At 45.9% G+C, this 27,863-nt stretch overlaps 1 protein-coding gene across 1 annotated transcript in view; it reads left to right on the top strand.

Annotated features, from left to right (window-relative positions):
- Positions 1-27,863, top strand: part of CYYR1 (cysteine and tyrosine rich 1) — a 112,643-nt gene that overhangs the window by 13,523 nt on the left and 71,257 nt on the right. Inside the window, exon 2 of the mRNA XM_073584518.1 lies at positions 18,581-18,683. Within this exon, the coding sequence (XP_073440619.1) occupies positions 18,581-18,683 (103 nt within the window). The remainder of the gene's footprint in view (positions 1-18,580; positions 18,684-27,863) is intronic.

Below are 27,863 nucleotides of genomic sequence, written 5' to 3'. Positions count from 1 at the left end.
AATGGACGTTCTTATAAATACTGTGAGATAGCGCTCCCTGCCCTGAATGTGTTGGGGGACACTCGCTTGGCAATGGGATTAAGACACACAGGGACAGTTTCTCACAAAAACAGTCTATTTACTCAGCATAAACCGCATAACGTAAAGTCCATTTCATTACATCCACGAACATATCATGGCCACCAGTCTGATCATGTAGCAGATAAACCTCTCTGCTGTTTCCTACAACCCCTCTATTCTGAGGTTACCCCTCTACACGCTGACTCCTTATCAGTCCTGGCTTCCAGGGAAGCTGCCTTACTAGGATCACTGTCCTGTACGATGACTAACTCAGCAAAGTACCACCCGACAGTTCCAGACCCTTAGAAGGTCGGTAGCATCCCCAACACAGTTAGCCGTCACAGACTCTGCAGGTACATGGTCTCACCACGTGCTATTCAGGAAGTCTTTTATTATGCTTTACATATATAGCGGCATCATACCCACCAGCGCTTTACAGATATATTGTCATCAATTCCCTATAAGTATGGGCTTTGGAGTGTGGGAGGAAAACAGAGGCCCCAGAGGAAACCCACGGAGACAACATACAAACTGCTTGCAGATGTTGTCCTTGGCCCTATTTGACTTCACCCACCAATGACTTCTGCTATGAAAACTGTGTACCTAAAAGTACACCAAAAAGTCGCCTATTCCATATTTTTCTGTAATTTAAAAAATAGCTATCCAGACACAAACCTGTGAAAAGTAGGAGAAAAGGACACACTATAGGCTTAAAACCCTTGAGAAAGCTGACAGCGAAACGTGTATCAGTTTCTGAAGTGGTTGGTTTCCTTTGATTTTTGACATACTACAATCTAGTCAGTACTAAAGGGTTAGTCCCACGTTCTGAAATAGGAATGCTCAGCTTCCCAACCTCCTGGATTTACATTTGCTGGGACATGGATGCTTCTGCTTGATTGACGTTTTGTACCAGTAGCATTTTTGCACCACTGGCCAGAGCTGGGCACTCTCCGTCAGTCCCATAGATAATGAATGGAGTAGTGGCCGAGTGTCATGGTCACGTGTGTCTGGACGCAGATGTTTCCGCAAGGCGAACCCATAACACACGTGACCCTGGAAACACCGCCTCCAGTGGGGCGCATTTAAATAATAAAACGTGCAGGTGGATACGCCGCCTCCACCTGGCGAATTTGGGAATTACACGTTATACATAAAATCTGGAAACCCCGCCTCCAGTACGGCGAATTTAAATAATAAGGGGGACCTGGGAAACATCAACAATGGTGGGCCCTGCAATAGGGAATGGGGGACGTGGAGACCTCCTAAGCTCCCCTGAGCAGGAGTCCCTGCACTCCTAACGTTCCCTATGCCGGTTTCGCACCGGGCGCCGCACGCGTACCTCAACGCCCTAGCTCGCCCTGAACCTAAACCCTCACTAGGGAATAGGTCGGTGCGGAAACTAATCCCACCACTGCACTAATAACACACATGAGGAAAAGAGACAATACAGGGGAAACACCACTTAGCTTTGCTCTGTTGCGTACGCTCCTAGCAACAGAGCCCACCACCTGCGTGCATCTTCTCCTCCACCTGGATCCATCACCATAACAGGATCCTTCACCTTAGTGCAGCCTCGGAGCAGAGACCACCACCAGTTGCAGCTGCTTAGTACCAGAGTCCCAAGGATGAGTTCAGCTTCTGACACGAAGTCAAGCATGCTTGAGTCCAGCTCAGCAGCCAAGTCCCACATGGTGAGTGCCACTCTCCATAGTCGCCACTCCACCAGTCCATGCAGACACTTCCCGCTGACACCATCACTGCGACCCCACCATGCCATGCCAGCCCTTCGTCCAGACACCATAGCTGAAACACGTCCCCCCTGGCTAAGCTGCGCAAGACTCCTCACCAGCTCCATCCTTCCTCCAGGCTCTCCCCCAGAGTGAAAACAATCTCACAATATCACAGGCCGTGATTGCACACCCCTAGCACACCTTTATAGGGTGTAACACCTGATACATAATTACGTGCACAAAAACCTAAAGTGCAATACCACTAACCACCACCGGGGACAGTCAAGACACCTTGGAACTTAACCAAAGTAAAAAAAGTTCACTTTGTGCATTTAATACCGCCAGATCCAACACTGGATCATGACACCGAGTATGCACACCTCTACTACATTGAAGCCTCGTTCTCTGTGTTCCGGATCCCTGTTCTTAAAATCCATAGATCCAGTGGCCAAATCCCCAGCAGTCCACAAGCTATCATTTGTGATTTCAGGAACACTTTAAAGTGAATCTGTTAGTAAGACTTTCACTAAAAAGTAAGAGGTAGCGCAGGATAGGGGAAAGAGAAACATCTCCAATACCTAACTCATCGCCCTCCAGTGTTGCATCGCACCAAAATTTGTCTTTTGCTTATATGCAAATACACTTTGCAAGTGCACTGGTGTGTATCGCTGCACTTAGAGTCCTTTGCTCCTTTTTGCTTCTCCCCACCAGTGAATATTTGAAAGAAATGAATATTTAGCAGTGGACTTATGGAGACATGCGTTTGAGGTGGCCATCGACCCACTTGGATACTTTACTGTTTGTGTTCAGACATGTGCACCATATTCTTGGAAGGTGAAAGGTCCTGGACTAACAGTATCTTAAACCATTCTCCAGATATGATAGGAGGTTTACTTTCCATGGTATTTCCCATCTGTACTGCCTCCTCAACTACTCCAAAAATAAAGGAGTTCTCCTGGCAACAGAGTCGGTATTTCCAGCTAAAGGTTTTATTCTGGAAGAGGTAACAAGGATTCAGATTTAACACCTTAAACGTGAGATTCGCAGATTGTGACAGAAGACAACACCTTGTCATTATTTTACTATAATCTAATTAGATTTATCACACAGAAAAAAATCTTTTAGCAAGTCCTGTGGATGTAGAGTTGGTTTATGGGCCACTACCAACAATAATGAAAGTAAAGAAGCCGGTCAAATCAGGGGCCCAACTACTGGGGGTGCAATGAATGGGGTGACACTTGAGACTGTCAGCAGGCGTGCATGGGCAGAGTTCTGCTCATTTTGAAAGCCGATCGGCAAAATAATAAAACGTGAATATTGTCGGCAGCACAAAACCAGCGTACCTTATAGACTGCATAACAGATGCGATCGGCAGACAAATCTGCATTTTGTTCATTTATTGGCTCATCACTGGTATTGTTACACAAGCCAACGATCAGAAATCAGTTGGGTTTTATTATTGGTCCATGTAAAAGGGCCTTTAGTTGGGGGTCATATCATATATTTTGCATTGAGGTTCAGGAGCTTCACAATAGCACTTTAGATAAGGAGCTTAGCAATAAACCAAGATATTTTCATATGTTGGAAACTGAAGATAAAAATGTTAGCTACACTGTATTTTAGCAACCAGATCGTAGGGCAAAAATTTTTTAAGAATCTGTTTATGTAAAATATGAAAGACAAATCCCAATGCATAGTTATTGCCACAGTAATCAATAAATTAAGGCACACATTGACATTTTCCAATTTAATTTATTATTTTATTTTACTCATTTATATAGCGCCATTAATTCCACAGCACTTTATAGACATTATCATCGCTGTCCCCAATGGGGCTCACAATCTACATTCCCTATTGGTATGTCTTTGGAATGTGGGAGGAACCTGGAGAACCCGGAGGAAGCCCATGCAAACACGGGGAGAGCATACAAACTCCTTGCAGATGTTGTCCTTGTTGGGAAGACATCACAATCTTCAATACATCACTCTAATAGCTCCGTTGACTGTGCCACTTGGCCGAGTTAGACCCCTTTGGCGTTGGCAGATCTTTATACACATTAGTAAGTTGAACCTGTTGAAATCAGTGGGTTTGGTCAATGCTTATCCACTCTGTATAACAAGTTTATCTTTGGTAAGGCTGGTAGCCACTGGTCCATGAAGCTAGAGTCAAAATTATATACCGCAATGTGAGGAAATAGCTTAGTTACTCACCGATAACGGTGTTTCTCGGAACCCATGACAGCACCACGGAGAGAGGGGATACGCCCTTCAGGGACAGGAACCTACAGATAAAAAGGGCGGTACCTCTCCTCCACCTCCAGTTGGTTACAGAGCATCAGAGGGTCTCCAGGTTAGTTAGACAACAGAAATATATGCACAACATTATAATATTGCTTATTATCAGAAGCACCGTGCCTAAACGGAAACACTCTGCTAACAGTAAAACGTGCTCACCACACTCGTGAAGGGGAGGGGAATAAGCGGGTGCTGTCATGGGTTCCGAGAAACACCGTTATCGGTGAGTAACTAAGCTATTCTCTCTCACTCATGACAGCACCACAGAGAGAATTACAGAGATTGATAGCTTAGGGAGGGTCCACCGCCTGAAGGACCCTTCTCCCGAAGGTCAGGTCAGACGTAGAGGCTAGATCTACAGAAATCTATAGTGCCTGAAAAAGGTAGAAGGTGATGACCAGGTGGCCGCCTTACAGATTTGTTCTATTGATACCTCAGATCTTTCAGCCCATGAGGTCGCCATCGCTCTTATGGAATGGGCTCTCAACCCTTCCGGGATGGTATTTTCACTGGATGAATATGCCAGGGCAATCGCATATGCACATTGCCAGGGTACTCTTAGATGCTTTGAGTCCCTTCCGAGGTCCCTGAAAACACACAAAGAGAGAGCCTTCCTTCCTATATTTCTTGGTGGCCTCTAGATACTGCACTAGGCACCTCTTCACGTCTAAGGTGTGGAATTTTTCTTCTCCCTTCTTTTTAGGATTTGGGCAGAATGAAGGAAAGACTACCTCTTGGGACCTATGGAAGTGTGATGACACTTTCGGTAGATAGGACGGATCAGGCTTTAAAATGACCCTATCATCTAGAATCTTTGTGAAAGGTGGCCCTACTGATAAAGCTTGCATATCGCTCACTCTGCGAGCTAATGTTAGTGCCAAAAGAAGCACTGTTTTTAACTACAGGATTCTTAGGGATGCTGAGTGAATAGGTTCGAATGGAGGGTCTGTTAGTGTGGATAGTACAAGATTTAGGTCCCATGATGGTAATGTTTGATTAGCTATCGGCTTGGATCTGGACACGGCCTTAATAATCTGTCACACAAGGATTACCTACCACATCATGGTTATAAAGGCGCCCAAGGCCGCTACTTGTACCTTTAATGTGTTGACCGCTAGACCCTGTTCTAGGCCCTTTTGTAGAAATTCTAGGATTTTATCAATGTGAACCCCGTCCTGAACCTTTACCCCCGAAGTGGATAAGAATTTTTTTCCACGTTCTCCCGTAGGCTCTCATCGTAACCAGTTTCCTACTTTTTTGTAATGTGGTTATCAGGTTCTCTGAAAGCCCTCTGTCTCTCATCCGTGCCCTCTCAAATTCCATGCTGTTAAATGGAGCCTCCCTGCCTGAGGGTGTAACACTGGCCCCTGCAATAGCAGGTCCGGGAGATCCGGTAGTATCCATGGGTCGGTTACCGAGAATATTCTTTGCCAGGAAAACCAGGTTCTTTTGGGCCAGAAGGGGGCTATTAAAATCATTCTTGCCCCATCCTCCCTGACTTTTCTTAGCACTGCTGGGATCAGCATGATCGGGGGAAAGGCATATGTTAGGCCCTATATCCATGGGAGTATGAAGGCGTCCAGAGCTAGAGGATTCTCCCTGGAGTATATGGAGCAGAAAGTTTCCACTTTTTTGTTTCTGAAGTCGGTGAACATATCTATGTCCGTGGACCCCCACATTTTTACAATCTGCCGAAAAATGGACCGTTTTAGGACCCATTCCCCTTGTCGTAATTGGGTGCGACTCAGAAAGTCTGCCCTTTGATTCTCCGTGCCCCGGATGTGTAGTGCTGACAGAGATAGCAGGTTTGCCTCTGCTAATTTGAGGACTCTGGAGGATGTGTCCATTAGGGCTCGGGACCTCGTTCCCCCCTGATGATTTATATATGCTATTGTTACTCGATTGTCCGAAAATATGCGGACATGATGACCCCGGAGCAGGGGTAAGAAGTGTGTTAATGCGTAGCCCACTGCTAAGAGCTCTTACTGGTTCGAGGAGGCTTCTAATTCTTGAACTCCCCATACACCCTGAGCCACTTCGTTGTTCATGTGTGCTCCCCACCCTGTGGGACTGGCGTCTGTGGTAACTATGTGTGTTATTTTTGTTACCCAGGGGATCCCTTTGGAAAGGTTGTCTTGGCTTTTCCACCAGGTTAGGGAATGAGTAGTTTTTGAATTTAGTGTAATACGACCCTCTAGGTGTCCCCCTACTACAGAATGGTTGGCTAGTACATCCCACTATAGATCTCTCGTGTGTAACTGAGCCCATTGGACTGCTGGCAGGCAGGCGGAGAGAGAACCTAGTCGTGACATCGCTTTTCTTAATGTCATGGAGGGATTTTGGATGGTTCTTGTTACAATTTGAGCGATTTTCTCCTTCTTGCGGTCTGGGAGGCGGCACTCTTGAATGTTTGAGTCCAATGTTAGACCCAAGAATTCCTGTACTCTGCTGTGCTACAATCTTGATTTTTTTTAGATTTAGGAGCCAGCCCAGGCCTTGCAGAGTGTCCATCACCCTGTCCCTCTGTTCCCAGCGTTTTTGAGCCGAGCTGCTTGCTATTAAAAAATAGTCCAGATACGGGATTATTATTACGTCTTGCTCCCTTATATGGGCCATCATCTCTGCCACTATTTTGGTAAATACCCGTGGAGCTACAGATATTCCGAATGGCAAGGCTCTGTACTGGAGTTCTCTTATCTCCCCCTTTATCGAGACGGCTAACGTGAGATATTTCCTGGAGTTTTTGTGAATGGGGATGTGATAATAGGCGTCACTGAGATCTAACACCGTCAAGAAGCAGTTCGGGAAAAGGATTTTGGTGGTGGACCTGATTGACTCCATTTTGAAGCTTTGATTTTTTTTTTTTTTTTTAATTTATAATTGTCCAAAACGTGCCGTCTGGCTTGGTCACCAGGAAAAAGAGGGGAGTAAAACCCCCTGCCTCTTCCCTGCAGGGGAACCTCCTGGAGGACTCCTTTTTCTACCAGGCTTAGGACTTCGTTTTCTAGGGCTTCCTGCTCTTGCATACTGGATCTTAGCGGAGTCATTACATACTTTTGAGGTGGGAGGGAGAGAAAGTCTATCCTTAGGCCCTCCTGGATTAGGGGTTTACTATCCATGGATTGTTTGAGATTCTTTTCCAGGCTGGGAGAAAAAGGTTTAACCTTCCCCCCACCCTGAGCAAACTGTCACCTAGAGGGCTTTTTGTCTCAGGACAAGTTGCCGAAGAGGAACCTTCTATCTCTTCTCTTGTCATCCCACTTTTCCTCTCTCGGTGGTCTCCGCTGAAGAAATTTTCTATTCCGAAAGGGCCTCTTAAATGCTGCCGGCCCTAAATTTGGGAACTCTTTCTTCTTGCCATGCTTTCTGGAGGATGTCATCTAACGTCTCCCCAAAAAGGAATTTTCCTTCACAGGGAATTGAACACAGTTTCATCTTGGTCTGTAGGTTCCCCGGACAGCTTTTAAGTCATAATGTTCTACGTGCTGCATTTGAGAGTGCTGCTGCTTTGGACGATAACCGGACTGACTCTGCCGATGAGTCCACTAAGAAGGCAGCCGTTCCCCTTATTACTGGGATAGAGTCTAGGATTTTATCCCTTGGCATCCCTTCTCTTAGTTGCTTTTCTAGTTGGTCCACCCAAATCATTAGGGCTCTCGAAGTACATGTTGCCGCTATGGCTGGCCTGAGGTTACCTCCAGCTGACTCCCATGCACCTTTAAGAAAGGTATCTGCCTTTTTATCTAGGGGATCCCTGAGATGCCCATGTCCTCAAAGGGGAGGGGAATTTTTTTTTTTTTTGAGGCCTTTGCGACAGCTACATCGAGCTTCAGGGCTTTATCCCAAGATGTAGATGCATCTTCCTCAAAGGGATATTTCCTTTTAAGGGAAGGGACCGTGGTGGTTTTCCTGTCCGATTTATCCCACTCTTTTTTGATTAGACCCCGCACATTTTGATTTAGCGGGAACACTCTCCGCTTTTTCTGGCCCAGTCCCCCGAACATTATGTCCTGGACTGTTTTATCGGGCCTAGGGTCCAGCACCCCCATGGTAGACCTTACCGCTTTCACTAGTTTGTCTACCTCATCTAGGGGGAAGCAGTGACGCCCCTCTGTTTCCTCGTCTGAGGATGAGGAACTGGAATCTGAGGTTTTTTACATGATTTCTCCCGACGTCGAGGAATCCGACTGGGAAGTCACTATCGTGTCTTTCTTTTTTGATTTGTCCCTATGCTTAAGGGATGTAAGGGCACTCTGAACCTCCGATTTTATTGCGGCTGTTAGGTCAGAGGCCAAATCCGGAGTTTCCTAACAGGGGATTTCTTTTGTATGTGACTCCATTTTTTTCTCCCAAGAAATAGGTAGGGGACTAGCACAAGTGGGGCACTCCCTGTTCTTTTTCCCCTTCTTTCCCTAGTAAGGGAAATGGATTTTTAATACAATGGTGAACATTCATGAAGATCACTCACCCAAAAGTATGCGGCTGCAGGTACCGATTCGGGAGATGGAGTCAGGTCCTGAATAGGCTGCTCTCCTGGTGGCGATTTGCTCCTTGCAGATGACGTGCTACGCTGCGTGGAGTGACTACTGGAACGAATATCCGTACTGCGTTCCTTTTGACGATGATGGTGGTGCTGCTGCTGCTGCTAAAGCTGCTGCCTGGCTTGCTGCTCCTGTTGCTGGTCACTATCCCCTTCAGGATCGCTTCCAGCCAGGAGCGCTTGTGCAGCCACCATTTTAAATTTCCCGGCTGAGACGTCACCGCTCCCATCCTGCACCACGGTCCTCGGGAGAGTGCTCCTGCGCATGCGACGGTTCTCGGGACCCGGAAGCCGGCTTCTACTTCTGGGGCGGCCGCCATCTTGGTAGACCTCTGTACCCAGGCGGCTCCCGCATGTTTTCCGGGACCCCGCGAGCCCCAACTTCCTCTCCAGAGTGGCGGCTCCGGCGTCTCTCCCGCCCGTTCACCCGGCAGCCCGCATCGGCCCCAGCAGTGGCGGCTTCGGGCACCGCACCCTCCCGAGGCAGGAGCCTCCCCGCTGCCGTCACCGGTCAGGCCAGCCCCGGATGCTGGACACACGAAAGGTACCGTCCTGTGGGTCCCCCATCAGGGACAGGAACCCAACTGGAGGTGGAGAAGAGGTACCGCCCTTTTTATCTGTAGGTTCCTGTCCCTGAAGGGCGGATCCCCTCTCTCCATGGTGCTGTCATGGGTGCGAGAGAAAATCCACAATACAATGTGTGACTGGTCTCTGCTATAAAGTATCTCGAAAGTTACTCAAGATTTTCTGTCAATAAATTGTTGTGCCAATGCAGATTTCCAGATTAGGTGCCGTTTCCAACCTTTATTACTCTAGGAAAACTCTTTTCACATTGGGATAAGGTTTTATCAAGCATTTTGAATTCTTATCAATATTTGCTGTGTGTCGATATACCAAGATGCATTGGATACCCAAGATCATTTTACCATCTCGTCTGTAAAAATGGCCAGTCTTGCTAATTTTGTATTCCAAGGAACTCTTGAGCAGACCCAAAAGAATCCCAAGGCCAAACACCAGGGTCAATCATTCCTCAGCTTGGTCGAGCATTCATGTATTCTCAACGGAAAGATGGAAAAAAAACTGAAGCCAGACATCTGCGTCTACTATAGGAAGAAGAGAATCATCCATATTAAATTTCAACATGCATGATCAGTCCTTTCGGGAGAGAGACAATAGTTAGCTGCTCTTGTCGAAAACAGCACATTCAGCTACCTTTTTTCTCAAGTTTACAGCCTGCTTAAGTCATGGTTCTTATGCCTCCTGTTTTTCTAGTTGACCAAGTGTGAGCCATGCAGTTTGGCAACTGTTACATCCATAACTTGACATAGTGCTGCAACCTCTGCCTGGGTCCCTAGATGGTGCCTCACTAATACCACGTTAACTGTTGGACGCCGGAAGCGTGTCACAGTTTAGCTTTTAGCAGTTTAGTCTAGCTGTCCCTTTTCTGTCCTCCTGTGTTTTGCTGAAATGAGCTGGTATGTAATTAGCCCTCTACTGGGAGCAATAAGTGGGCTTCCTTCTACATAAACCCCAGAAAACAGCAGTTGGCTGTCAGATAATAGTTGGTTCAGCTAGACATGGTCACTCTGACCCTTTGCTTCTGTGTGTTATGTTGTATTTCCCATTGTCTGACTTCAGCTTGTATTTTGACCACCTGCTTGCCTTTCAATTTTGTACCTGACATGACTTCTTAGTTTTGACCCCAAATGATGACCCCTCTCACATCTGGTTTGCTCCTCTGGCCTACATCCTTTCTATGGAAACAATCGAGTGGACCTCCAGATCCCTGTACAGGGGTTAAAGGGTGAATGCCGGAGTTTGTCTGGAATCTGCCAGATGGAGTGGCTAGTACCACGTCTGTCTGAGGTAGCCTTTTTGAGCTTGTGGCCTCTGACAGTATGTAACAGCAACTGCGTGATATATTATCCTTGTAAGAAAATCACATTAATTAAAAGTAAGATCCATTAAGAAAATGATCTGCACCATCTTCATCTTATAATACGGACATATTCAATTAACCTTTTTTTGCCTCATGTAACTAAATTGTGAAATAATTAAAAAGTTTTTCTCATTCTTTCACAATGGAAACAAAGCTGAAATTCACCGCTGCTTTTCCGCGGGCCACCGGAGAACACAGCTGATGCGTTCTGTTATCCACTGCTTCAAGGGCGGTTTTCAGGATTGTCTCTTTACTCAGCGGTTCTGCGACATTAACCCACTTTATGGACGATTTGATTATCAAGCTGATTTAATGAATCCGTTTTTACCTTGTAATTGGTTTCCATGTAGTGTTTTACACAATAAGAGCCCAGTGGCAACCATTCCCTACCCAATACTGCACACAATTAGATACAGAAAATTAGGCTTCGTTATTAGACATTTTAATTGAAGTTAGTAACTACTAATAAAAGTTGATCCTTGTCTCTTGGCCCAGGGCTGGACTGTGAATTAAATATTCTCGTCTCTCAGTGATACTGCAGGTTTCTATAGGGAACGGCCTTTAAAAATTAGAAATTAGGAAAATGTTTCTAAAGCTGTTTATCCAAATGTAATTACTCCAAAACCAAACATTTGGCTCCATGCGATATCCGAGAATTAAGATTAATCACAGCTGCCTTGTAACAAGGTGTTTTGTAAAGCAGTGGGCACCGGAAAATAATACAATCTAAATGAAATATTTAACTTGTTTCTTGGCTGAAAAATATGAATTGATGACTTAGAGGTAATGTTATTTATTACGTGAGCTCTGGTCCTAAGAGGGCCCAAGAGTTGGAGCGTCTGTAAGTGGAAGAGAACACTTATCTCAAAGGTAATGTAGCAACTATATTATGCAGGCAGTTGATTGTAGAGTAGAAGCAGCTGAGCAGATTGATATATAGTTTCGTAGGTAAAGATTCCGCATAATTTGCAATTAGAAATTAGCAAATCCATTCGCAATCAATCAAATTCATTACGCATTTCCTAAAAATTCTAGCAAATTTTACATTTTTGTGATTCAATTTTCACCAATCTAGCAAAATGAAATTTTGCTTTCTCTTTTTGGGATCTGGGAAGTGGTTAAAAAAATAAGATACATCATACTCCCCTGTCCTAGGCCTTCACCTGTTTTGCAGGTCTCTGATACTCTTTAACTCTTTTTTGTTTTTTGTTTTTTCCAGTGCTCCTTTGTAAACTCTGACATATCCCAACCCAAGACATGGGAATCATAGAGTATTGTATTATTGTATTCTTGCTATTTCACTGCTATGGAATCAGTTTGCCTTTCAAAAGTTTGTCCTGACTCTCTTCCTGTAGCACAGCTCCGATGTAAATCACCCCCCATTCTTCCTCCTCAGTTAGTGTTCACCAGGAATGTTGCAAGGTTTATCTATGTACATCTCTGGTTCAGAATCGTCTTTTTACCTACTGCAGTTGCTAAAGCTGCTACGGTGACTATTGTGCGCAATACAAGAATTCAGCCTGAGACTAAACTTCTTCTGGAATTTTCATACTGCAGTCGAAATTCCCTCTGTAGTCGAGTCAAGCTATCTGATAAAGTTTCTTGGTGTGAGTACTGGTATAGAAACACAATCTCAAGAGACCTATACTTGCAGCCTAGTTATGGAGTCAGAATAGGCTCATAGGATAATAATGCAGAGCAGCCTTAAGACACAGCACTAAGAAATCTACATCACCTTCTTTAATACCATAAAAAGCAACATTAAATAGAAATGACCATATCTATGGAACTGTATGGTGGATTGAAAAAAAAGGAAATAAAACTGAATACTCAAGAGAGCAGCGGTAATAAAATAAGAGCAAAAACATCACTTTTGTACTGGTGACAGGTTCACTTGAAAGTAGTCAACGAATATATGTACTATTTTATGAGTACACTGATAGGGATACCGCATGATTTTCCATACGTAGGGATCTACAGAGACATGAAAGAAAAACATTTAGTTGACAAGTTGATTAAAATTGGCACTGGTAAGGCTTCAAACCGTGGTGATTTTTTTGTATCAGTCCCACTGCTGTATTTATATAAGGATGCTGATTGGTTCTATGTATAAATACATTGTATTTGGAAATGAACTGGCTCAGTAGACAACTGTCCCTGAAAATTATTTTAAAATATTGGCAAAGATGAAATGTCGTCCCAGTATAATGTTACAGTCCTGGAACAATGATTCGGTGATTACCTCTTTCTCATTTGCAAATGACTCAAGGGCACAGTATTCTAGAATTGCAGAATGTTATCACTGTAATCATGTAGGTATTGTTGGAACCATCTGCTAGTTGGTAAATCTTGTGAATTTTACAGCCTTCTGCAGTTATGAGCTGGTACAGTTTGCCGCCATTAATCCAGCATTAATGGGACCTGATAGATTATAAAATATTTTGGAACAGACTTTTCTAGAAAAGTTTACTTGTAAGAGTAGAAGTTCTTCAGATTCATCATCCAACGTACAACGCACACCAAATTTTGCTTTGTATCTCAGATGTATACTGTAGTTTTTGAGCCTCATTGCAAAATCCAGAACAGAACCACCTCTACCGTCAGAGGCGTATCTGGGGAACAAGAGGGGTAGAGGCATCAAATTTGCCACGTGCACCGTCAACGGGAGGGGAGGGCATGGTCAGGCCGGTATAAACACTTGTCAGACATTGTTCGCTCATTACGGTCCCATTGATCATCGTTTAAACAATTATCTGCTCGTGAAAAATAGAATCTTAAATCCTCTGCTTCTGTTAGCTTGAGATTGCTGATTACTTTGCAATCCTGCACTTGAAACAATAAATTATCAGAATATATGGAATTTTATGGCACTGTGAGTGATAACATTCACTGAATTCAGAGAACAAAGGATCCTTTGCATGAATGATGTTTAGCCAATGAACTTTTGTAAGAATGTTTATTCCTGATCGCTGACCACTGATCAGACGATTAACGAGCAAAGTGCCTGTTTCAAAGATAATCAGGTCATTTGTACAGACCAAAAAGGAATAACGGTTGGCCACACATTTCCCAGTATAAACAGGGAATATGCCAGAGATAATACGCTAATTCTACGGGAAAAATCAATAATCAATCATCTCCATACAGAGGACCTGTCACTTGCCATAAATATGTAATTTTTTTTAACCTTGTGTAAATCCCACTCTTCTCCTGAATCCAGCATTTTTTTAATTTTTTTGCTTCTGCTCCTCGACATCCCCGAGCTATGGCCGCCTTTTCCCTGAATGCAGATCTACTCTTTTGTAGGCAACTGAGCATGGTCCTCAAGAAAATGATCACAGAGAAGAGTAGAGATCAGCACCCACTTGGCTAAAAAAAACTAGAGTTACTTAAATAGAAAAGGGAATGAATAGGTGTAGCAACAAAAGAAAAACAACACCAGATTCAGGTGAGCAGCGTCATATACACCAGGTAAGTAAATTACATATTTATGGCTACTGACAGGTCCTCCCTAAAAAAAAGCGCACATCCACTTGTATCATAAGTCAGGGCAGAAATTTGACCTTAAAACACCTTTGCCTCTGCAGCATTTGTTATACACAGATGTCACAGCTATCTCATTCTCTGTCTTCTTAGTATTTTAAGCTGCTAGCAACTATCTTTAATTAATGACCTAATCATGTCTCTGGTTATATGGTTAGAGGTGCGTAGAGCTGGATAAGCAGCTCTGTACACCTGGGAACCCTCCAAGGACTTGCAGAGTAGGTGAGACGTTGCTATCACATTTGTTCCTTTGGGAGATGATCGGGTATGAAGTCACTATAACTGCTGAGACATAGTACTTGTTATGTAAAGTATAGCGTGGCACTACTACAGGGTGCACAAGTAGCTTACCCAGACCAAAGTGAATAATAAAGTAACTTGGCACTCAACTGAATGATCCTTTTCAAGACAAGGTTTTTATTTGGCAGTCACAATAAGACGTTTCGGCCTACAATTGGCCTTCGTCAGTCTGCCGACTGCTGTATATAATGAGAGTAGAATGAAAGACTGTGTCACCCTTTTTTTGGCCTTTCACCTGCCGGCATAGACATCGGGGGCTTATCTACAGCATTCTGTAATGCTGTAGATAAGCCTCCGATGTAACCTGAAAGAGAAGAAAAAATGTTATATTATACTCACGGAGGTGGGCGGTCCGGTCCGATGGGTGTCGCCGTCCATTCTGGCGCCTCCCTTCCTCATGCAATGACGTCCTCTTCTCCCATCCTGTAATGGTTCCGGCGCAGGCGCACTGCTCTGCCCTGTTGAGGGCAGAGCAGAGTCCAGCAGTGAGCAGGCGTCGGGAGAGGTCTGGCGCCTGCGCACTGCAGAATTCTGCTCTGCCCTCAACAGGGCAGAGCAATGCGCCTGCGCCGGAGCCATTTCAGGACGGGAGAAGAGTACGTCATCGCATGAAGAAGGGAGGCGCCGGACAGGACCGCAACACCCATCGGACCGGACCGCCCACCTCCGTGAGTATAATATAACGTGTTTTTCTTCTCTTTCAGGTTACATCGGAGGCTTATCTACAGCATTACAGAATGCTGTAGATAAGCCCCCGATGTCTATGGCGGCAGCTAATAGGGGAAAAAAAGGGTGACAGATTCCCTTTAATGTGGCAGTCATTTCTCAGGCTGTGAAGTCAATAGTGCCAACAACGGCTGGTGCGGTGCTTGTCCATCGAGGATCCATCTCCTGGAGGCAGCGGTCGGTCTTCAGTACCTTCCGCTGAGCCCCTAGTCCATAAGTTGATGCAGCCGAGATAATTAAGGTCGCAGCGCCGTCTGGGTCCAACGTAGATCGGCAAGTATAAACTGGCAAATCAGAGCATAAGTATCTGTCCCATACCCGGTCTCTCTTATCTGGCACATGCGTGGTACTCACGGACACGTAACGTACGGCGCCTTGCTCTAGGGTGGTCACCGGGTAAACTGCACCTCTCTCAAGTCCCTGCTGTTGGCGGCGGGAATCAGCGGACGCTGGTCTGCACAATGCCTATGCTCATGAGATGGAGCACTCCTCTCTCTGGCTACTGCAGAACGCATGGCCCCACTCAGCGCAGCGGTCCCTCTGCAGACGGTGGGGCCCAACCAGTGCGGCCTGTCGCAGCACTGATACTCGGTGGGACTTAGCATGCCGCTCACCTGACTGCGCACTGCTGCAGGTTAGCCCCAAACTCCCTACTGCTGCATACACTTTTCTTTTTATGTCCCCCTACCTACCCAGGTCATGAGGTTGTTCCGCCTTCTCATTTCTTCCCCCAGGCAACAGGGGATGCAGCCTTAACAGCTCTGGTCCCAGCAAGCAGATACCCGCAGCCCGGTCTTCTCCCTAACATTTGCTCTGGGAGGCCTCCATAAAAACTTTCTTTATACTGACATCCAACATTGAGAGGACCCAATAAACCAACAATCAATTAGTCCAGGTCTGTGTATGACCAGTTGGAAGTCGTTGTGTCATTAGACATTGACCATTTATTTAAAGAGTACCTGTCACTTGCTCAAAAAAATTATTTAAATACTTTGCAAAAATATCTGCGCTTCCCTGATTCTGACATTGTTCTTCATTTTGTGCGCCCTCACTCCATTCATAGATATTCGCATTTGTTTCTTCTGGAGCGTACTATGTGAAATCTCTGCTTGTAGTTCAACTGAGTGTTTCTTCAGGGTCTTCTATAGGGTCATGTGCTTTCATTCCTCCCTCACAGATGCTACCAATCACAGCTCTTCAGCCTCTGAGACTGATAGATGGCTTATTCAGATGCCGAGCTGTGATTGGCAACGTCTGGGAGGGAGGGGAAAAGGTACACAACCCCAGAGAAGATTGTGAAGAAACGTTCAGGTGGACTACAAATCAGCAGGGGTACAAATAACTTTTTTCAAGTGAGTCACCTGGTTTACACCTGGAGGTCTGCAAATCTCAGCACATATAACAATCTGTATTTTGTTTCCCATACGAATATAAACATTTCTCTCTTCTTAATCTTATTTCTTTTTGCTTCTCTAGCTGTTCTGAGAAAATAAATTGTAGAAATCAGTCCTGAATGGAATTGCTGGAGGAGATAACAGCATTACTGTGCGCTATCCATTAAATTAGCCCTGCTCTGTTACAGTGGTCCTGTGTTTTTTAGATATATAGTATATACAGTATATCATTTTTATATATTTGCATCAGCTTATATACTGATGACAGTACATGTTTGGAGGTTATGCATAAGCAACAGAACAAACATTTCCTCATGCTATAATATATTCATAACTCATATTGTTTAAAAGGATTGTCCAGTTTATATCAGGGTACACCACTTCTGGTGATAAGCTGATCAAAAGGTCTACACCTTCTAAAAACCCCGGCGATAATCGGTGATCTGTGGAAGAACCCTCCAACAAGTCGTCAGTTCTCCTGCAGTGCCCCAACAGGAAGAAAAAAGTATTACCATTGAAATTTATGTGAAAAACATGGACATGCCTCATCCTCCAGAACACTGTCCTAAAGGGCTACGTTCTCTTTCCAGGCAAGGTGATAATAATGGCCATAACCCCTTCCTTGAAAATGGAGCCTTCATTTTTTTTTTTTTGAGGGGGGGAAGAAGGTTTTGACCATACATGCCATTTTACTATACAAGATGGAGATAAGCACCATCAAAATCTACCACGCTTGGTCCAAGGACCATATGTTTTGTACCTCTTGTGCCAGCCTATCAGAAAATGCTCTTTTTCCTCCCACCCGGACATGGATCCTGTTTTATGTTAGTGTTTAATTAAAAAAAACACTAACCACTCAAAAATTAGAATCTTTTTGGATATGAGCATGTATTTAAAGAAGGTATTCCTCCACCACAGAATTTGTCATCTGATCTATGGGGGTCCATCATCCGATCCCAACAATGGGGGGTGCCTAAATATTGTTCCTGGTTTAAAGATTGCTGCTCATGTACAATATCAGTTCTTCATTAAAGTGACTGAAAGCAGGCAGAGTCAAGACTGGTGGAGTCAAATTTGGTTGGGGTTCCATCCCGGTGGCGTTTAATGCACAGTTTGCTTACAAATTAAATACTATAAGCCCCAAGGTGATGGCGACCACTGGGACACAGGTTATTTTGTTTAGTGTATCCACAATCTGACACTGGACATTGGACAGCCTGAATGAACAGGGTTGGTTAATGTTGGTAACAAGCATAAGGGCTCTTTCAAGTGTCTGCCATCATCGGTCCGATCTCAGATTTCAGTGATGGCTGCGCATCTCCTGACCCGAGCGTGACCACTTCATATATTTCTATAGCGCTGCCACACTCAATTCTGGAAATATGCGACCATTCCATCCATTGTGATCTGAGATCAGACAGCTATGTGTTCAAAACGCCCATTTTCAGAGTTTTAGCAGCATTTTTCATGGTGTTTCTTTGCTCCGTTTTTTTGGTGCGATGTTTCCACAGTACACGCTAACTAAAGTTAGCACTATTCACCAAAAACGCTGCAAAGACTCTGCAAAAACGCTGATTTTTTTATTGTCAGGAAAAAAAAAAGTATGTTGATGAGATTTCTGTAATCTAATAGCTTTAGCTAGGACTGTAAAAAGCAGCTTTTCATTTGCATTAAAAACCACAACGTGTGAACCTAGCCTTAGAATGGCGCTGCAGTACACATGCCCATTGCCCATTCATTACTTATGGGGCAGCCAACTATTGAACTCGGCTTTTTCTGATAGCGCCACTTAGAATGAATGGAGAGACGGACCGGCGTTCCAATTGCCACTCCACTCTGTAAAGGAGCTAAAATTCCTAGCGGTCAGACACCACCAATCAGTAAGTTATCACCTATCCAGTAGATAGCTGATCACTTTTTTCACTGGACAACCCCTTTAATTTTGGAACAGATACAATTTTCAAAACATCCAAACTAAATTTTACAAAACTCTGAAAATGTGCAATCCAGACTTCGCATCCCTTACCCGGCCTATCTCTGTCTCCTCATCTAGAATCCTGCCTAGCACACTGTGGAATAGACTGCAAATCCTACTGCTGTGATGGGACTCCTCCTTACTGCTGCTCCTACTATGCCTACATTGGAAATGTGCTTTCGTAAGTTTGGTCTATATTTTCCTTATTTTATTGTGTGTTACCATCATTTATTATGTGCATTGATAGTAATACATTTTAAGGTGACATTTCTTTAGACAGTTTGCTTTTTTTTTTTTTGCTGCGGTTGAGAGGACTAAATACATTTATTATACATTGTAATGTCTCCCACAGAATACATACATACATTAAAAAATATAAATACAGTATATACATAGATTCACACACACACACACACACACATATATATTTATATATGCACTGTGCCACTCATACACACATATCCAGTGCCTTGAAAAAGTGTGCATACCCCGTGAACTTTTCCACATTTTTTCACGTTACACCCATAAATTTCAATGTATTTTATTAGGATTTTATGTGATATACCAACACAAAGCAGCAAATATTTGTGAAGTGTAAAGGAAATGATGCATGGTTTTCTAAAAAAAAAATTGTGGAGTACATTTGTATTCTGCCCTCCATGACTCAATACTTTATAGGGCCACCTTTCGCTGCAATTACAGACACAAGTGTTTTGGGGTCTTTTCTCTACCAGCTTTGTGGGACGCCTTCACACCCAGGCCCGATGAGCTCCAATGGGAAATGTCACGAGCTGTAACCCGACCTGTGGCCCTGGGCGCCCATTGTAAAAGAGGTTGTTTTAGTGTGCTTATGGTGATGAAAGTTTATAAGTGATTCGTGACGCCACCTGTGGTGTTCGGCAATGAAGATGTAAGCCGATGCTGCAGACAGATCCTCTGGGACAGATGGTGTGGTGCAGCAGTGATGTTATAGCCCTCCACAGGCAGGGCTGCAGTCCCAGGGCTGAGTAGGTGAAGTGACTCGTAGATGGTGTAGTGTCAGGCGTAAGGGATGTAGCAGTGCTGGGCAGGTTGGCGCAGGAATAAGTGGAGGACACCAGGGCATGTAGTTCCAAAGCTTTACTCACAGTCTGTTGTACAAACAGGTGCCTGCCTCCGTGCCGTGTCCTCCGGGTCAGGGACTCAGTCAGCCTCCAGGCCAGATGGAATACTCCTTTCCAACACTCCGCCAACATGTGCCTTTCTGAACGTCTCCTCTTATAGCGCCTTTAAATGAAGTACTCCTAGTACTGAGTTACACTGGAGTTCCTCCTGTCCGATGTTCTTATGAACTCTACTTGTACGGCAGACAGCTGTAGCCTGCTTCAGGGACTTCTTGCTACTAAGTCCCGGCTCACTATCCAGTTGCTGTTGTGCCCCCAAGTCTTGTGTGGCAATAAAGTGGTCACTACTTCTACTCCTCCGGTGTCTGCTGCAGGACCAATAGTATCCATACAACCTCGGGGACTGGGCCCCGGCCTTGCGCTTGGAACTTCTAGGAAGGGTTCTCTTCTAACCCACGTCCTCTGTTCCCTTTTACTCCTCACGTTCCGTACTAATCTTTCTTTCTATGGAGAATCAGGCTTTCAGTCTGTGTTGCTCTCTCTCCTCCTTTCCCGTGCCAGCAGACCCAGGTCACTGGGATCTGCTGCAGCACTTCCATCCATCTATCCCTCTCTCCAGGGATCTTCTTCTCTCCAACTCTCTAACCAACTGACCTCTAATCCTCAACTCTTCCCGCTCTTTGTAATGTAAACTAACTCAACCCACCTCCCAGCACGTTTCGTGTTCCAGGGTAGGGGTTTCTTAATGAGTCATTCACCAGAGACATTCATACGTGCATACATCACTCACTCCACATGGTCTGTAAATACAGTCTATCCTAGCGCATGGCCGAGCGGCCATGCAAACCTTTTATAGCCGCGAGCGTCTGGGACCTTCCTGGCTTCTCGGATGGGCCAATCCGAACAGGAGCAGGACCTGAGCACGTGACCTTCGATTTCCAATGGGAAATCACTCCACGAGCAAGGCTCGGGATTCTCACTGTCCAGCGACAGAAATCCGACGCCTAACATTACCCCCCCTCCTAGGGCCCCCCTCTCTGAGCCTCATTCTGCAATGAGAAGAGGAGCGTGGATGTTCTCCAGGTCCGAGCCTCTGGACCATGACCCTTCCAATCCACCAAGTAAAACATTTTGCCCCACATCACCTTGCATCCCACGATGGCATTGACCTCAAACTCGTCAGATGACAGGTCTGATGTCCCGGCAGATGGCTCAGAAAACCGGGACATGTGAACCGGCTTAAGGAGAGACACATGAAACGTGTCTGAGATAGCCAAGTGTGGTGGAGGGCCAGACGGTAGACAACAGGGTTTATCTGCTCGAGGACCTTGAAAGGGCCAATATAGCACGGTGCGAACTTAAAGGATTCCGCCCACAGCCTGATGTTTCGAGCGGAGAGCCACACTAAGTTGCCAGGGACGAAGGTCAGAGCAGGGCGCCGGCGAGTATTAGCGGAGGACCTCATTCTCTCCTTGGAGGCCCGGATAGCGTCCTGCGTACGATCACAAATGTCACGTGCCTCCACCGCCCAGTCTGCCACTCTAGAGTCGGTGGACGACACGGGCATGGGCACAGGGACGTGCGGATGCTGACCGTAATTTAGGAGGAATGGCGTCTGACCGGTGGAGTCGGCCACAGCGTTGTTCAAGGTGAATTCCGCCCATGGCAGCAAAGATGCCCAATCATCCTGCTTGGCCGAGACAAAATGTCGCAGGTATGTCACCAGGGTCTGGTTGGCGCTCTCAACCAACCCATTCGTCTCGGGTTGATAGGCCGAGGAGAGATTTAGCTCAATGCTGAGCAGAGAACAGAGCTCTCTCCAGAACCGAGATGCAAACTGAGGACCCCGGTCGCTGACAATCTTATCTGGCATGCCGTATAGGCGGAAAACATGTTTAATAAACAACGCTGCCAGGCCCCGTGCCGAAGGTAGCCGAGAGAGTGGTACCAGATGCACCATCTTGGAGAAATGATCGGTGACCACCCAAATGACGGTGCTGCCACTGGACTTGGGCAGACCCACCACAAAGTCCATACCGACCATCTCCCAGGGCCTGTCCGCAATCGGCAGGGGATAGCGTAACCCAGAGGGCCGCTGCCGAGAGGACCGATTCTGGGAGCAAGAGACGCACGCCTGAATATAGTCCTTGACGTCACGAGCCATATGCGGCCACCAGTACGTCCTCACCAGGAGATCAGAGGTTCGTTTGGTCCCAAAATGACCCCCACCCTGGATGAATGAGCCCAAGAGAGGACCTCCGGTCGCAGATGGGCAGGGACAAAAGTCTTGCACGGAGTTACCGACTCGAGAGCAACCGGAGCCACGGTCCTCAGACTCTCTGATGGAACTATCAGCCAAGGCTCCTCCTCCTCCTCAGATGACACCATGGAGCGAGAAAGAGCGTTGGCCCGGACGTTCTTCTCCCCAGAGAGAAAATGCAGGGTGAAATGGAATCGGGAGAAGAACAAGGACCATCTGGCCTGGCGAGAATTCAGCCGCTGGTCAGTCTGTAGATAGACCAAATTTTTGTGGTCGGTGAACACCTGGAAAGGATGGCGAGCCCCCTCCAGGAGGTGTCTCCACTCTGAGAAGGCCAGCTTCATTGCTAGCAACTCCCTGTCCCCGATGGAATAATTCCTCTCCGCCGGTGTGAAGGTCTTAGAGAAGAAGCATGGGTGCTTCCGACCTTGCGAGTCCTTCTGGAACAGGACCGCTCCAGCACCGACGGAAGAGGCATCCACCTCCAGAATGAAGGGTTTATCCACATTGGGGCGATGTAGAATGGGAGTGCTAGCGAAGTGGGATTTAATAGCGGCGAAGGCCTTTGAGATAGTTTCCGACCACAGTTTGGGGTTTACACCCTTCTTGGTGAGGGCTACCAAGGGCGCTACCAAAGTTGAGAAATGGGGGATAAATTGGCGATAGTAATTTATGAACCCCATAAAGCGCTGCACCGCTTTGAGAGAATGGGGCTCCTGCCAATCCATCACCGCCTGTAGTTTGGCAGGATCCATGGCCAACCCCTGGGCCAAAATGATATAGGCCAGGAAAGGCAAGGACTCCTGCTCAAACACACATTTCTCCAACTTGGCGTAAAGGGAGTTTGCCCGCAGGAGATCGAAAACTTTTCGAACATCTCTCCGGTGGGAGTCAATATCTGGAGAGTAAATGAGAATATCGTCCAGATAGACTACTACCAAGGTGGTAAGCATATCCCGGAAGATATCGTTCACAAAGTCTTGGAAGACGGCTGGCGCATTACATAGCCCAAAGGGCATCACCAGGTATTCATAGTGCCCATCTCTGGTGTTAAATGCTGTCTTCCATTAGTCCCCCTCACGGATGCGAATCAGGTTATAGACTCCTCACAGATCAAGCTTAGTAAACACTCTCACTCCCCGTAGCCTATCGAACAGTTCCGATATCAGGGGTAGAGGATACTTGTTCTTAACGGTTATGGCGTTAAGACCCCTGTAATCGATGCACAGACGTAATTCTCCATTCTTCTTTTGGACAAAGAAGAATCCCGCTCCCGCTGGAGACACCAACTTCCTAATGAATCCTCTTGCCAGATTCTCCCTGATATACTGAGACATGGCTTCTGTCTCTGGGAGAGATAGGGGGTAGATTCGACTCCGGGGAGGCTCAGCACCGGGCAAGAGGTCAATAGGATAGTCGTAAGGGCGGTGCGGTGGAAGGGTCTCCGCCGCCTTCTTGGAGAAAACGTCTGCATACTGCTGGTATGGCTTGGGATGCGAGGAGAGATCTGCGGGAGCCTCAGAGGTAGTGACCTGTACGCAGTCCCTCAAACACCTACCCTCGCAGGACTTGATCCAACCGAGGATTTTTCCCGAGGACCACTCTATGTGAGGAGAGTGAGCTCGTAACCAGGGAACTCCTAGGAGGACCTGGTCGATACCTTCGGGCATGACAAGAAGAGACAGCATCTCCTGATGGGAAGGAGACAGCGAGAGTCTCAGTGGAGCCATCTGGTGGGTGATTTGGGACGGGAGTGTCGCACCATTCACCACTCTGATAGTGACTGGCTGAGGTAGCAGGACCAGGGGGATTGCGTGTTGTAGGGTGAAGGCAGATGACATGAAATTGCCCTCTGCTCCAGAGTCCACACAAACCTCCACCACCAGAGTGGAAGAATTAAATTCTAACGCCCCTTTAAACAGGAGCTTGGAGGAGAAAGTCGCTGTGTCTAGTGGGCCCCTTCCGATAACCACTAGACGGGAGCGTTTCCCGGGCGCTGTCGGCACTGGTTAGCTAGGTGCCCAGTCTGCCGACAACAGAAGCAGACTGAAGGTACCCGCACGGATCGGACCCTGGACCCCATGCAAGACACCTCCATGGCCTCTGGAGGCTCAGGCGGTTGACTGAGGGGTTCCAGCGGCCTAACAAAGTTTGGAGCCAATCTATATTGTTGGCGGGACTTGGAGTGCTCCAGCCCTCGCTCAGTGAAGCGAATGTTAATTTGGGTGGATACCATAATGAGCTCCTCCAAGGTGGTGGGAACCTCCCTGGTGGCCAGGGCGTCTTTGACATGATCAGCCAGGCCTCGCCAGAAAATAGGTATGAGAACCTTATCTGGCCACTAAAGCTCTGAGGCCAGAGTTCTGAAGAGGATGGCATACTGACTGACTAGAGACGAACCCTGGGTTAGGGCCGGCAACTGCAGTGCGGTGTCGTGCCTGACCCGAGGCCCCAGGAACACCTGCTTCAAAGTGACCAGAAAATGGGTGGCACTCTTTACCAGGGGATCCCCACGCTCCCACAGCGGGGTGGCCCACTCCAAGGCCCTGCCCGACAGAAGGGAGATGATAAATCCCACCTTGGCCCGCTCAGAGGGAAATCGTGTGGCCAGCATCTCCAGGTGAATGGAGCACTGACTCACGAAACCCCTGCATGAAGCACTATCACCCGACAACTTTTCGGGCAGCGGGAGGCGAGACAAGGTCGGGGCAGGGCTAGCCGTGGAGACATGGGCGACAGCCTCTGTAGCTGCTTGAACAGCGACCGAAGTAACATCCGCAGTTGAGGTGGAACGCTCTAACGCTGCCAACCTACCATCTCGGTAGATGAGATTTCAGCGCTGAGATCTCCATCTGCGCTTGCGCGGTGGCCATTTTCCAGGAAGCAATCCACCGCACAGGTATGGATGGAGCGGCAGAGCCCCCCACGCAGTACGGGAGAGAGCCCGGCGGCGGCAGGCACCGGGGGACACAGCGCGGCGGCAGCACCCGAGGGACCCAGCGCGGCGGCAGCACCCGGGGGACCCAGCGCGGTGGCGGCAAGTAACGGCCACCCGCAGCGGCAGCACAATAAAAGATATATTTGCATTGTAAGACGCACCCCTATTTTCCCCCAAAATTTTGGGGGAAAAAAGTGCATCTTAGAAAGCGAAACATATGGTAATATATACATGTAAGGGCTCTGCTTTTCCAACAGATGTCATGTAACCACGAGGATGCACTTTGAATACTTGTCAAGTGCCAACTTGAGTGTCAACCTTGTCTTACAGTGTTCGGCTTCTTAGACGTAGAGGACATACTAGTTGTCAATCAACTGTAAAAAATATAATATATATTTTTTTTGGGGGGGTGACTAGAAGGCGATTAGAACTTTTGCTATGGAGCCCTGTGATTTCTATGAACACTCCTGCCACAGGTTCTACCGAGAACACTCACACACACCCAGGAATGACCACTTTTGAGCAGGGCCTCTTTTGCCGCATGAGATACTGTAGCTCCAAATTTACTGGGACTGTATCTGACAAATCTGGAGAGCACTGAGATGCGTAAAGAAACCTCAAAGCTCTGCTACATCCGCAGCACCGTTGAAGAATCCAGCCACTGTTCTCCTGCCGAATGCAATGGACAAATGCGTCTTTGTTTTACTAATGGCAGTAACACTTTCCAGAGATAAATGCAAGATTTGCACAGTGTGGATATGTGACATAACACCGCCGCTGTGCTTGATGTTTGGTGAACTTTACTTCAAATAAAATATCCTATTAGAAGAGATGATGTGTGCAGCCAAGTCTGAGCCGCGCTCGGCCTATCTCAAGTCAGCAGACATCCTGCACTGGAGTGCTTCTGAGGAAATCCCTAAAGACATCATTATTGTGTGGGCATCACAAGGCATGAAATCAGTCTGCCATCAACCACGAATGGCTTGAATCCTCCCGTCTCCACTGCCTGTTGTTTCAGGTCTCATTCATTACTATGGCAGTGTTCTTCCTATAGCTGATGTCTTAGTTATAAGACCAGCAGAGGAGGGTATGAGATAGTGTATGCATTTTACTATAGGGTCCTTACAACTTTCCACAGCAGCCAAGTCACAGATTGCATAAATCTCTCTACAGGCTGCAAAAAGCAAAAACATTCGGAGAACAGAACGATTTTCATTTTTGTAACACATCTGCTGCATTTGCCTATACCCAAAGAGCTCGTAAGCACTAGACTATCATGGTACTGCACAACCTCTAAGGTGACAATTATGGGGCTTTTCTAGGTCTCCTAAAAGCACAACAATTATCAAAAACCGCTGCTGGCAGCTACTTTTCCCTTGCTCACCAATGACATCCCAGATATACTTGATGGGAGACAAGTCCGAAGATGCTGTAGGCCATGGTAGCACATTTTGACCATGGAGGCCGTTCAAAGTTGCACAAGCAACATGTGACCTGGCATTGTCATAATGAAAAATGGCTCTTGGTACACTTAGGATAAATAACCGTTCCTTTGATTTCACAACCAAATAAGTGTAAGATCAAGGTGATAGGTGTACCTGGAACGAAGATTAGAGGGGTACGGCTACCGTACAATTTGCCACCCCACACCATAATATGATGAAGATAACGTACTGTGATAAAGCCAGATAGGCAGAGAAGTAGGGCCAAATGTCCTACCTACTATCGTAAAAAAATTTGATCCTGCCTAGAAGCGGGCTACCCGCATGTTTTTAATGCATACCCATTAAAATATGTTTTTATAGAAGGGTTTCTCTATGTTAGCCTACACTTATTGACCCCGAGTCAGTTTATTTTGTGGATTAGCTTTATATTATAGTTTGGAAAGTTTTCGTCGGGTCCAATGAATTCTGATTTGTGGTTGGAGGACGTGAACTAGGCCTTCTGCATTAACATTATATCCACTGTGAGCACCAATTCATTATCTTTGAAAGCACTTTTCAGTGATTTATACAACGCCTACAAAGAACATATACAATCGTGGTGGGAAATTAAGGCCCTTAAAAACTAAAAAATAGGATTGTTCCAAAGGTTCTTTGAATTAATTAACGCCCCTCACCCTGTACAACGAATCCTCATTTTCTTACCACCTGGCTGAAGGAGTTTGTTGACTCCTCCATTAGGCTGATGCACCTCCTCATGGAAGAAGCAAAAAGTTGTTTGAATAATCTACTACACAGCGTAACTCCCATATTGAAAGCATTCTTAACCCCTCAAGGACCGCCGTATTTCTGTTTTTGCATTTCCATTTTTTGCTCCCCTACTTCCCACAGCCATAACTTGTTTATTTTTAGGTCAATATGGCCATGTGAGGGCTTGTTTTTTTGCCGGACGAGTTGTACTTTTCAATAGCACCATTGATTTTACCTTATCATGCACTGGAAAACGGGAAAAAAAATCCAAGTGTTGTGAAATTGCAGAAAAAGTGCAATTCCACAATTTTTTTTTTTTTACTATGTTCACCAAATGCTAAAATTGGCCTGCCATTATGATTCTCCAGGTCATTATGAGTTCAAATACACCAAACATGTCTAGGTTCTTTTTTATTTAAATGGTGAAAAAAAAATCGAAAGTTTGAAAAAAAATAAAAATGTTGCCATTTTACGAGATGTGTAGCGTCTCCATTTTTCAGGATCTGGGGCCGGGTAAGGGCTTACCTTTTGAGTGTCGGGCTGATGTTTTTAATGATACCATTTTGGTGCAGGTACCATGTTTTGATCGCCTGTTATTACATTTTAATGCAATATTGCAGCGACCCAAAAACGTCATTCTGGCGTTTTGATTTTTTTCTCGCTACACCGTTTACCGAAAGGATCAATTCTTTTTATATATTGATAGATTGGGCGATTCTGAATGCGGCGATGCCAAATATGTGTATATTTGTTATTGTTTTATTTTGAATGGGGTGAAAGAGGGGGATGATTTGAACTTTTATATTTTTTTCATTTTTTTAATATTTTTAAAAACATTTTTTTCTTACTTTTTCTTTGCTTCAATAGT

This window comes from Dendrobates tinctorius, unplaced genomic scaffold (assembly GCF_039654945.1).
Source record: "Dendrobates tinctorius isolate UK_male_01 unplaced genomic scaffold, ASM3965494v1 ptg000084l, whole genome shotgun sequence".
In the NCBI taxonomy this organism is placed as follows: domain Eukaryota; kingdom Metazoa; phylum Chordata; class Amphibia; order Anura; family Dendrobatidae; genus Dendrobates; species Dendrobates tinctorius.
The sequence above is the reverse complement of the archived record's forward strand: the minus strand, read 5'-3'. Positions and strand labels throughout refer to the sequence as shown.